This window comes from Oncorhynchus mykiss, chromosome 5, assembly GCF_057628025.1.
Source record: "Oncorhynchus mykiss isolate SJ-2025 chromosome 5, ASM5762802v1, whole genome shotgun sequence".
Lineage (NCBI taxonomy): Eukaryota > Metazoa > Chordata > Actinopteri > Salmoniformes > Salmonidae > Oncorhynchus > Oncorhynchus mykiss.
Window position 1 is genome coordinate 59,892,596 of NC_143026.1, and position 13,155 is coordinate 59,905,750.

The 13,155-nt window shown below is 44.9% G+C and overlaps 1 protein-coding gene across 8 annotated transcripts in view; it reads left to right on the plus strand.

Annotated features, from left to right (window-relative positions):
• Positions 1 to 13,155, plus strand: part of LOC110524143 (3',5'-cyclic-AMP phosphodiesterase 4C) — a 165,835-nt gene that overhangs the window by 113,071 nt on the left and 39,609 nt on the right. For 3 of the 8 annotated variants that reach the window (XM_090235356.1, XM_090235358.1, XM_036977957.2), the window contains 3 exons: positions 11,691 to 11,882; positions 12,277 to 12,318; positions 12,903 to 12,939. In XM_090235356.1, coding sequence (XP_090091482.1) covers positions 11,691 to 11,882; positions 12,277 to 12,318; positions 12,903 to 12,939 — 271 coding nt within the window. Of the gene's footprint in view, positions 1 to 5,761; positions 6,292 to 11,690; positions 11,883 to 12,276; positions 12,319 to 12,902; positions 12,940 to 13,155 lie in introns of those variants that run through there. The other 5 variants (XM_090235357.1, XM_090235360.1, XM_021603511.3 and 2 more) reach the window with 3 other exon arrangements.

The following is a 13,155-nucleotide window of genomic DNA, read 5'->3' on the forward strand; positions in this document are numbered from 1 at the left end:
TTTTACTGTGATCGAATCAACATTATATCAGCCACTTTTCAATGCAACAAGCCAAAACAAATCTAACTTTGCAAGATTTAGTCTGTTATTTTGTTGTAGAGCCAGAGCGCAACGGAGTATAATTCTATTGGCGGGTGTAGCCCACGAGCGGTCTTTCAATCACCCACGAGTGAATGCGCTTTTCAGATCAGAGCCGCGCGTGTGAACATTTGTTGATATTCTTTGCTAGATAGCGAGTTATTAGCCCAGTTATAGATAAGTATAGGCCAGCAATGGAGAGTTACTGCTTTATACAAGAGCACAAAACGTGTAGGCTACATTTCAAGCTCGTTGAAAAGCCAGTCAGGCAAAAAGCTTGTGTCTTAATTAAGGGGCAGTGTAGTATTTTGAGACAGGCGTGAATATGCACATAAGCCAATACGAAGAGGGGTAGCCTACATTGTCTAATTTGCTGTATGGTAAAACATAATACATTAAAAAAAAGTGGTTTCTTGCATCATATAACACTATACAATGCAATTTACAGTCACCTATATGGCCCATGGTGTTACAGACCAAGTAAAAAATCATTAGTCAAGCCCTTCATAATGTAAAAACGTTTCTAAAAGTCTCATGCAATGTAGGCCTGCATTGAACACCACATATACTGTAGGCTATTTCATAGAAATCAAAAGCTATTTCCGTGTGAAAATGTTATGTGATTTGCTCCATTGGTTTTGTTGGTAGGCCTACATTATGCTTAAATAGCCACAATAGCCTATTGGCTACTGTCTAAAACTGTAATGGTACAGCCTCAATGTTCACTGTAAACGTGCTCTGGAAGTTGTGCAAAATTCTTACAACATTCAAGTTTCCACTCACAAGACCAACAATTTGCTCAGGGACCCAAAAATTTGAGGGTCTCATCAAACAAACATTCTCACAGAAAGGGGACAGACAATTATATGTTTCCTTCCTAAGAGACGCCAGGCACATGTTACAAGTGGACATCATGCCCAGTGTGCCTCAGTCTTCCTCTTCTTGGCTGCGAAGTCTTAATGTGAAAAGGAAGTGGAGGAACCTGCCTCACACCAGGGCTCAATCACTTGTTTATTGAAAGGCACCTATTAAAGCCATATGAGTCTTGTTAGAGGAGAGCACCCCTGCTCCCCTGAGCTTGTTTGTTCCATGGAGAGCCCTGCTCTGAGTCCTGCTCTGCCCGTTGAGCGCTCATGTTCCATGGCCCGCCTGCCTAATTGTGGCCGCTCGGGGGTAGATGCAAAGGGGGTCGATGCAAAGGGCCAAATCAAGACCTGGCCCGCTGGGGCCCTAATCAGACTCAGCTGGCAGGACGCAGAGGGTGTGTGTTTGTGGATGGTGTGTGGGGGGGAAGGGAGGTTGTGTGTGTGTGTGTGTGTCTATTCTGAGTACATGGTTGGGGGGTTTACTCATCAATATAACTTGTGGGAAGAGGGCTGCAGGTTTCTGATAGGGCTTAATTAGTTTATGACCTGAGCAGTCTAACCCATGTATCATCCCTTAACCATTCAGCACAAGTTAATGGCAATCACCTCATCCTTACACGGTGTGCCATTAGATTAAGAGTTTCCATGTTAGTGCTAATCAGTTCCCCACGTACCGTACCCAACATAATCAATAAGATGAGTCAGGCCTACTTACACTACATGACAAAAGTATGTGGACACCTGCTCGTCGAACATCTCATTCCAAAATCATGGGCATTAATATGGAGTTGGTCCCTCCTTGCTGCTATAACAGCCTTCACTCTTCTGGGAAGGCTTTCCACTAGATGTTGTAACGTTGCTGCTGGAATTTGCGTTAATTCAGCCACAAGAGCATTAGTGAGGTCAGGCACTGATGTTGGGCGATTAGGCCTGGCTGGCAGTCGGCGTTCCAATTCATCCCAAAGGTGTTTGATGGGTTTGAGCTCTGTGCAGGCCAGTCAAGTTCTTCCACACTGATCTTGACAAACCATTTCTGCATGGACCTCGCTTTGTGCATGGGGGAATTGTCATGCTGAACCAGGAAAAGGCCTTCCCTAAACTGTTGCCACAAAGTTGGAAGCACAGAATTGCTTAGAATGACATTGTATACTGTAGCGTTAAGATTTCCCTTCACTGGAACTAAGGGGCCTAGCCTGAACCATGAAAAACAGCCCTAGACCATTATTCCTCCTCCATTAAACTTTACAGTTAGCACTATGCAGCGTTGTCCTGGCATCCGGCAAACTCAGATACGTCCGTCGGACTGCTAGATGGTGAAGCGTGATTCATCACTCCAGAGAACACGTTTCCACTGTTCCAGAGTCCAATGGCGGGGAGCTTTAAACCACTCCAGCCGACGCTTGGCATTACGCATGGTGATCTTCGGCTTGTGTGCTGCTGCTCGGCCATGGAAACCCATTTCATGAAGCTCCCGACGAGCAGTTCTTGTTCTGACGTTGCTTCCAGAGGCAGTTTGGAATTCGGTAGCGAATGTGGCAACCGAGGACAGACGATTTTTACTCGCTACATGCTTCAGCACTCGGCAGTCCCGTTCTGTGTCCTTCTGTAGCCTACCACTTCGCGGCTGAGCCGTTGTTGCTCCTAGACATTTCCACTTCACACTATCAACAAGTACAGTTGACCAGGGCAGACATTTGACGAACTGACTTGTTGGAAAGCTGGCATCCTATGACGGTGCCACGTTGAAAGTCACTGAGCTCTTTAGTAAGGCCATTCTACTGCTAATGTTTTTCTATGGAGATTGCATGACTGTGTGCTCGATTTTACACACCTGTCAGCAATGGGTGTGTGTGCAATAGCCAAATCAACTAATTTGAAGGGGTGTCCACATACTTGTATACAGTTGAAGTCGGAAGTTTACATACACCTAAGCCAAATACATTTAAACTCAGTTTTTCACAATTCCTGACATTTAATCCTAGTAAATAATTAGGTCAGTTAGGATCACCACTTTATTTTAAGAATGTGAAATGTCAGAATTATAGTAGAGAGAATGATTTATTTCAGCTTTTATTTCTTTAATCACATTCCCAGTGGGTCAGAAGTTTACATACACTCAATTAGTATTTGGTAGCATTGACTTCAAATTGCTTAACTTGGGTCAAACATTTCGGGTAGCCTTCTACAAGCTTCCCACAATAATTTGGGTGAATTTTGGCCCATTCCTCCTGACAAAGCTGGTGTAACTGAGTCAGGTTTGTAGGCCTTGCTCGCACACGCCAACAAATTTTCTATAGGATTGAGGTCAGGGTTTTGTGATGGCCACTCCAGTATCTTGACTTTGTTGTCCTTAAGCCATTTTGCCACAACTTTGGAAGTATGCTTGGGGTCATTTTCCATTTGGAAGATCCATTTGCAACCAAGCTTTAACTTCCTCACTGATATCTTGATGTTGCTTCAATATATCAACATATTTTTCCTTGCTCATGATGCCATCTATTTGTGAAGTGCACCAGTCCCTCCTGCAGCAAAGCACACACACAACATGATTCTGCCACCCCGTGCTTCACGGTTGGGATGGTGTTCTTCGGCTTGCAAGCATCCCCCTTTTTCCTCCAAACATAACGATGGTCATTATGACAAACAGTTCTATTTTTGTTTCATCAGACCAGGGGACATTTCTCCAAAAAGTATGATTTTTGTCCCCATGTGAAGTTGCAAACCATAGTCCGGCGTTTTTATGGCGGTTTTAGAGCAGTGGCTTCTTCCTTGCTGAGCGGCCGTTCAGGTTATGTCGATATAGGATTAGTTTTACTGTGGCTATAGATACTTTTGTACCGGTTTCCTCCAGCATCTTCACAAGGTCCTTTGCTGTTGTTCTGGGATTGATTTGCACTTTTCGCACCAAAGTACGTTCATCTCTAGGAGACAGAACGTGTCTCCTTCCTGAGCGGTATGATGGCTGCGTGGTCCCATGGTGTTTATACTTACGTACTATTATTTATGCAGATGAGCGTGGTACCTTCAGGCGTTTGGAAATTGCTCCCAAGGATGAACCAGACTTGTAGAGGTCTGCAATTGTTTTTCTGAGGTCTTGGCTGATTTCTTTAGATTTTTCCAAGATGTCAAGCAAAGAGGCACTGAGTTTGAAGGTATGCCTTGAAATACATCCACAGGGTCACCTCCAATTGACTCAAATGATCTCAATTAGCCTATCAGAAGCTTTGAAAGCCATGACATCATTTTCTGGAATTTTCCAAGCTGTTTAAAAGCGCAGTCAACTTAGTGTATCTAAACTTCTGACCCACTTGAATTGTGATACAGTGAATTATAAGTTAAATAATCTGTCTGTAAACAATTGTTGGAAAAATGACTTGTGTTATGCACAAACCGACTTGCCAAAACTATAGTTTGTTAACGAGAAATTTGTGGAGTGGTTGAAAAACTAGTTTTAAAGACTCCAAACTTAGTGTATGTAAACTTCCGACTTCAACTATATATAGTGTATGTAGTCACCAAAGTCCTATCCCTGTAGCTGAAACCCTTTCAGATTGGCCAAGACCATAAGCACTTGGTTCAGGTCCATTTCAACACATTGAAATATCCTATTTCCAATTGGAAAAGGTATCTGACTACATCGTCAACTCGTACTACCCCCGAAGTGTGTGTGCTGTATCTTAGTGGGTGTCTAAATGTGCCTATGAGCAGCTGGCCTGCTCTCTGGCTTACATCTGTGGCTATACATGACGACTCATCCAGATGTGATTGACGTCAGTCTCACGACATACAAGCCACCTTCAAACGGGAGTCCCCGCTTACAGACAGGACACACACACACTCTCTCCCTTTGATGTGGGAGCAGAGATCAGAGCCTCCCTGCCTTGGCTCTCCACCCCTCCCTCCCTCCACCCCACCCCTCCCTCTCTCCCTCCCTCCTTTAACCAAATGTTTACCGCTCCTGTTTTTTTCCCCTCATATGCCTCCGTGCAGCCAATGCCACACCCTTCATTTTTTTCCTTTCTTAATTTTCTTTTACAAGGGAGTGTTTTTTCCACACAACATATTATCAACATTCCTCCCATAGACTGCAAAGACAGGGAAATCACTTTCAAGAAACAACTATTTGTATTTTCTCTCATGGCCAGCGCTTTCACTTCCACTGATGACATCACCGTCTGTCAACTTTGTGTCATTCACACGGAGACAGATAAATACTTGTCTTTTGCCTGATGAGCTTTTAATGAACTTCCATTTTCCTCCAAGAATGGCTGAATATCTCTCGCCGATCCAGTTTGTTCTTGATTTTAATGCACCTTGTTTGGACTGTGAGGTAGCAACAGTGTGATTTTTCCCTTTCCATTGGGAAAGAGCATGTTGATCCCATTCTAAGAGGACAGTAATGAAACACGGGAGAGAAAGAAGAGGGTCATACCACAGAGGTCAAGCCAGGGCTGGTCTCCTCTGACGGAGAGATTTGAGAGGACTAGCACTAGCTAATTGCTAACAGATACCCAGCACACAAGCAGAGTCCTACCAGCTAAAGTTCCATACTGTAATACCCACCTGTAGAGATAGGGGAAAGGGCTCATGCTGGAATACCACTTTTTTCACTTTTTATGCCTTCTTGACTCCTCGCCTAGGTCATGGGATTGAGCAGAGTTGATGGTATCATAGTAAGTAGTCATGAGTTGCAGGTTGGCAATGTCCCAATGAGTAATGTTTGTGTCATAGAAAATGAAAGCAGATGGTAATACAGATGGGTGGTGGTTTGGGTGAGTTACTGCCATAGAAGAGCACTTCAAAACCAAGAGAAAAGCACTTCAGGTAAATGCAAGTCTTTTAAAGAGCTTGGACTTCAATTTTCACAGAAGTTTCTTTCAACTGTCAACATTTGAGGGGGGTTATTTCCTCTCCAAAAGCACAAGAGTCCACGAGAGGCAGGGGTGAAAGTGAGTCCACGAGAGGCAGGGGTGAAAGTGAGTCCACGAGAGGCAGGGGTGAAAGTGAGTCCACGAGTGGCAGGGGTGAAAGTGAGGCCACGAGAGGCAGGGGTTAAAGTGAGGCCACGAGAAGTAGGTTCCACACTAGATGTGAGTGGATTGAGCTGTGTAGCCATTGGGTTGTAGGACTCTCTTGACAGGCCTGAGCAGGGCCCACCACAGTAGCTTATCTACCGCTCCCAGTCGTCTGTCACAAGCGCCTCTGACGTCACGGCCCCGGCCAGAGTATATGGGTATACGGACGGTGGCATTCTGGAGCCGTTGTGGTGCTCATCTGATACATGGCTGCTTGTGTGTTACCACAGGACCACTGCTGGATAGGATAGGATCCTCCAGTTCCCCCTGGAGTAAGTGAATCCAAAGCGTGTGAGTGGGTGTGTTTGTGGGAGGTGGGTGGGTGATACTGTATGGGTATGGGTGGTATGTGTGTGTATTTATTTGTATCTGTTATATCGGTTACTTCTACACTCTCACTCTTCATGTATACATCCTGTAGATTTTTGAAGCGGTTTTAATAGCTGAAGTTTTTTTTACCTCTTATTCTTGTTGGCTGGGACAGAGGCTTGTTCCGGTAAGAGTTCAGCCACAGTGCGGAACAGTATAGTCAGTTGGCGGTGAACAAAAGCAAAGAAGGACTATCTTTTGGCTTTGCTTTGGAGATCTTTCCAAAAGTTTCTCAGTTCCTTTAGTTCTTAACATTTCACTTTATTTATGATGTATGTGAGTTCTATTATCTTATTGGCTCAAGTGGTACATTCAACTTTTGTTCAGCTGTGCCACACCAATTTACCAGGCCAAACATTCCCTTTTTTAAACCGCTAAATGTCATAAACTCACATATTTGTCATATTAGCTTAATCTGCTTATCTGGATTACACTGTTTATAAAAAATGATGATTATTATTAAAAAACCATATTATTCTTAATCCATTTGGTCAAGCCAGTTAAAGTCCCGAAGTATTGTGCATGTTTATGGAGGGTGGAACGTGTCTGTGTTCAGAACTTCAGAACTGCTTGTTACCAGTTAAGTTGGGTCTCTCTTACCCTGTTGACAGCGAGTCAAGTTGTGGTGTTTGGAGAGTCGCTCAGAGAGAAAAGAAATATCCACAGACGGCTCTCTGATGACTCCATGTCTGTTCTCGGGCAACAACTTCTCTTCAAGGGCTATTTTTAGAAAACATATGCTCATGGCTGTATCTTATGTTGCTGGATACAGAACGTTTTTCCCTTTTGGTCAACTTGTATGAATTGATACACGGTGAATGTATTATGTTGTGGGGTTAAATTTTGTTCGGCTTTTGAGATGATAAATAACGTGTATAACATGTTTATCAGTATCCAGAAATGACTTATAAACACCAGAAGCTAGACCAGATAAGAGAAGAATAGTCAGTAACCTATCTAAAAGACCTTTGGCTAGACCCGGTACAAAAGTATACAGGGCAAAGAGGTTTATATAGCCTCATTTACACGTTAACCATGGAGTTTGTGTTCAAAAGTTGAGTGTTTGACATAGGTTTAATACGAAGTGTTGAAATTGTTTACTCTAGACTGGCACATGGGACCTCAAATAAAAAGTAAGTTTTTTGCCAGTGCTCTGTCTTCATACGTAAGCTGTGTTTAGATGTGCAGTTTCAAATGCATCATTTTTTTCTTGTTTTTGGTGGTGCACCGCGTTGTTTTGCTACGGGTGTCAGGTCGCTCACAATGGGGTGAGAGGTGCAACACTAACATCCCCCTTTCCCAAACCAGGTGCCCCCTCTCCCCCCCAGTACAAAGCTTACGCATCACCAGGAACACACACACCAAAAAAAGGTCCACTCCTCTGTTTTCCAACATTCTCTGCCTCCACTCCCTTCTTTCCTGGCGTGTAAGGGCTGCGGGAACTTCCCCGAGACAAACACACACACACTTTGATTGTCATAGGTCGGCGAGGCCCCCGGAGCTGGTTCTCACGCCACTCGGAAAGAAAACAGAAAGGGGATTGGACTTTTTATTAGCTAAAAGCGGTATTTGGGGAACGACCTTAATGTCCATTCTTCCTTTGTCTGAATGACACAGACCTGAAGGCTTCTTTGAGTTTCCTCTGAATCACTAGTCACTAGTAACCCCTATCTCCTTGTACAAATTACCTCAACTAACCTGTAACCCCTGTATATAGCCTCGTTATTGTTATTTCATTATGTTACTTCTTCTTATTTTTTTGTTTATTTGGTATACATTGTCTTAACTCTTTCTTGAACTGCACTGTTGGTTAAGGGCTTGTAAGTAAGAATTTCAAGGTCAACACTTGTTGTATTCAGCGCATGTGACAAATAAAGTTTGATTTAATTTGAATCCTGAGGGGGGCTTATCCTTTTATCCAGGAACTAATGGATTTGCTCTTTTTCCCACATTTGAAGAGGAAAGGAAACATGGAGGATTATCTTTGTGTTTGGGAGATCAGATGACGTTTCGATATCACCGTTCCGGTTCAGTATAAGATAGTCATTTAGTGATTAGTCTGCACCAAATGTTTGTGTGTGTGCGTGTGTATATGTGCCAGTGGTCTCCTCGGGAGACACCCCAGAAGGGTGCGTGCCACAGTGGGATACAGGGAGGCCTGTCTCCCACGAGTTCTGACGGTAGTCCAGACTCAAAGAGAAGGGAGAGGAGACACTGACTGACGTCAGAGCCTGAGAACAATGACAACACCAAGGTCACTATCGACAGTTATGACCTACCAGACAAAGAGCACCTCATAGAACATCACCATAATAAAAGATGATTGATTCGAAGGTTTATTCAGTGGAATGGCACAATTGGTTTAATGCTTGTGTGATACATGATGAATATCCTCCATGTTGAGTGTAGTGTCTGTGTAATATCAGATTTTTTATTATACTTTTTTTGGTCATTTACATGTTATACAAATTTACAGTAGCAAACACACTTATCCAGAGCAATTAGGGTTAAGTACCGTGCTCAAGGGCAGATTTCACCTAGTTAGCTTGTGGATTCGAACCAGCAACCTTTCAGTTACTTGCCCAACCTCTTAACCTCTAGGCTACCACCCAATCCACATTGAGGCAAACACTTCATCTTACCTGTTCTCTGGCTGACATTTAAGATGCATGTACTTTAAACAGTGGTCGAATTGCTCTGTGCTCTCTATAGAGACACTGGTGTGCTGGGGAACATGCACTGACTGGCACAGTGATGAGTTATATTTCTGTCTCCAGTAGATGGTGCCACCTGACACTCAGAAGCCCATTCTGTTTCCAGTATTTTTTATTTAACCTTTATTTAACTAGGCAAGTCAGTTAAGAACCTTTTTTTTTTTTTTTACAATGATGGCCTACCCCAGCCAAACCCTCCCCTGACCCGGACAATTGTGCACCGCCTTATGTCACTCCCGATCACAGCCGGTTGTGATACAGACCGGGATCGAACCAGGGTCTGCAGTGATGCCTCTAGAGCTGAGATGCAGTGCCTTAGACCGCTGCGCCACTCGGGAGCCCAGTAGAGGGAACTAACAGTATGAATACCACTGTTTATGGACACTTGTCCTCCCACTCAGTCTGATAATCCCAGGTTTTTCCTAGTGGCATTTCTTGAACTTTGCCCAGGTGGTTTTCTTGGGAAAATATGCGCCTTCATCTACCGCACTGTATTGCTTCTGGAAATAGAAGTGAGTGGGAACGTTGTTGAGAAGAAAAGCCGCCTGCACCTGGGAAGGAGATCGCCACAGTCCATAAGTGTACTCTGATATCTCCAAGCCTCAGGCTCTGATAGTTTACTCAAACATTAACATTTCATGTGAATGACGTGGATTTCAGTTCTAATGGGCGAGTTTTGTTTCACGTGTGAGTGTTTTTGGGGGTTAATTCAGTTATTTTGGATAGAGCTATTCATAGCTGCTAATGCCATTGGCCCCCGTGATTGATGACATCCCACCCTCAGAGATGGCCCAAATCGCTCCGAGGGGACGGACGCATCTTTGAAGATTAGATGAAGGGAAGGGTGAGAAAAAGGGAGGGAAGGGAGGAGGAGAGGTGGGGTAATAAGGCAAGCCCCTCCCCCTGGGGCTCTCCCCACCAGTCAGGGAGGAAAGGGAGGAGGAGAGGTTGGGTAATAAGGCAAGCCCTGGCACTGATGCTTTTATACTGCAGCTCCTCCCCCGTGGCACCTCCTCACCAATCAGGTGGAGCTTGTTAAAACGCTGCATTGAGCCGTCGAAATGCAAACCTATCTTTCACTCTCTCTTTCTGTTGCTCTCCCTCTCATTGTTTCTGATTAATGATGTCAGTCACTGCCCGAGTATGGTGCAGGTTTGTTTTTAAATGTTAATTTAGGCAAAATACGGAGCCTCGATGTATTTAGGGTGCACACGTCACAACACAACACACCCCATACCGAGGCATGCAGGTTTGACTGCTGTTGTGAGAGGAGTGAAATGCACTCGTACATCCACAGGTGGTTGTTAAAGGTGCCTTGGAGACATTCAGAAATAGTTTTACTCAAAAGAAATTTGCACACCACACAGTGCTGGCAAATAGTAACTTGTTTGTGGAAATCATGACAACAAAAAAATCTGCAGCACTTTCTATTCGCTATGTGTTGAACTTGAAGTCGATTGAAAGGGTATGTACCGTTGGGTGAGGGTTTCAGCCTAACGTAATTATATGAAACTCCAGCCGGGGGGGGGGGCATGCCGTATGTTTCAGGCTATGTATAGCCCTCTCGCATGTACCTCCATCAATGACAGAGGGCTATTCTTAGAACCACTCTCTCCAACTCCACCTCAGCCTGACCTTGCAGCTGCCGCCTGTATACCGTGGCACCGCCCCCTGGATCAAACTCCGCTTCTGGAGTTGGATTGGACAAAGGAGAGTCACACAGGTCAGACGCACAGTCACGTATTCCTACCAAAGAGCCTAAAGGAGGAGGTTATTGTAGTATTAGAACTTTGTAAGCATTCACCTGCCGACTGCGGTATCTGTAAAGTCCCTGTTGTATTGGATATACTTTGCTCATGCAGAGCCTGTGGTTGATTGGTAACAATTCCGGCTCTTGACACATACTGTAGCTTAGATTACTTCCTTCCAGAGACTTTGGTTCAATCCCCACATCCAGCATTCCCGCTGTATCTCCCACTTGCCTTTCTCCCCCTCCGATCTCCTAACTGAACGTCTAATTGCATTCTCAAAACATGAAAAGGAGAGAGAGGAGTTCCACTGTCCCATCAAACAGTCAGCCCTATTATGAGATTGGATGACTATGGACTGATCACCCTGACATTTTGGGGTCAGGGTCTGGCTGCAGAGGTGGAGAGGTGCCAGCGGCGCCATTTGTTTTACTGCCACCCAGGACCCTGACAGAGGCGGAAGACTTTGGCACTCTGCTGACGTACGTGGTGAAGTCAGTGCTGACACTAGCGTGATTATGTTCAAATAAATGGTGTGGGGGTTGTAGGGAATGGCTGCTGCTCTAGGCCTGCTATCACTAGGTCAGCTCTTTTCTATTCTCAATATACTGTGTATTAGCTATGAGGCAGGCAGAGATTGGTCAGTGGTGTTTTTTGACGACGATAACTACAATGATGATTTCGGATTGAAGATTCACACATTTTGTCAGACTTCCATACCTCTGTCATCACACTGGACAGAATAAAGGAAGGGACAATGACATCTTGTCTTCCTGCTCCGCTGCTCCAGACACCTATTCACATGAATCTTCCCTTCTCTTTCTCATCTCTCACCCTAAGTTTTGATGTGGAGAATGGGCTGCCAGTGGGACGCAGCCCTCTGGACCCCCAGGCCAGCCCCAGCTCCGGCCTGGTCCTGCAGGCCAACTACCCCCACAGCCAGCGCCGCGAGTCCTTCCTCTACCGCTCCGACTCCGACTTCGACCTCTCACCAAAAGCCATGTCCCGCAACTCCTCCATGGCCAGTGAGCTGTAAGTACCATTGGACCAAAGTGATGCATGACCCTCCTAACCTTACCCCTTCTCCAGGGACTTCTCTCTCTCTCTCTCTCTCTCTCTCGCTCTCGCTCTCGCTCTCTCGCTCTTTCTGAATAGTTTTTTCTGACCTTTCTGTCTCTCTTTTTGCCGTTGTTGCTCCCCCCCCCCCCAACCTTGATGTTTCACTAACCAATACATGTCTACTCTCTTATATTTATACTGTCATAGCTAACCCTTCAACTATGATTCCCACAGAGGTCCCTAAAAACGTAACCTTCCTGTCTCATATTGTTGATGTTTGTTTCTGGAGATCGGAGGCCATGTCACAGTCTGTTTACCCATGTCAAGTCTAGCTTAGTCACTGGACTCTCGCTCTATGTATTTAAAGGGAAGAGGGCTTGAAGCACTGGGAAGTCGGTTGGCTGCCGCGGTGAGAGATGCGTGTGACACATTTTTTCTATTTAACTTCCCCTTTAAGGACCCACTGCGTTTTTAGGTTTCAGACACTTCCTGCCCTCACAAACCCCTTAACCCCTCCACACACCCCCACCCACCTCCTGCCCCAACACATAACCTTTAACCCCCCCAGCCCATACACACACACATGCACGCATCCCTCACCCCCTTTTCCTCCCGAACCATCCCAAAAGAAAAACCCCACAGGCCTTGCATCTGAGTTGAGCCTGCTGCTGTTTTGGTGCTGCATGGATAGCCTGAGGCCTACAATCTTAACAGAAAGGCTCGACCACAAGACCACACATTATGTGCATGATAATATATAAAGCACAATTTCAAAGGATTTTTCCCACAGTTCTCACAGTCAGTTGTGTGCATGTCACTTGTTTCCTCTCCATGTGTCCAATGTGTTAACTAATACAGGATACAGTATATGGGTGTTCAGGCTGCATCTAGGACGCCCATTGCTTAACACCAGATGGTGATATTCTGTTCTTCACCTATTTGTTGAAGATGTAGTATCTAACCCAGTGTTTTTGTTTTCTTCTGTCCGTTTAGACATGGAGAAGACATGATTGTGACACCATTTGCACAGGTCAGTGCTATGTTCATGCGTTTTCTCTTTAAGTGCATGGTAATATTGTGTGCAGTACAGTGAGCCAGCCTTTATGTACTTCTTGCGTGGAAAATCATATGATGCACAGTGCTGTCTTGGTGGTGTTTTAAGTGGTAGGGCGCCATTCATTACACACAAACACACACACATGAAATACTTTATTTGAATCCACAAAGCACATTACAGTCGGGAAGG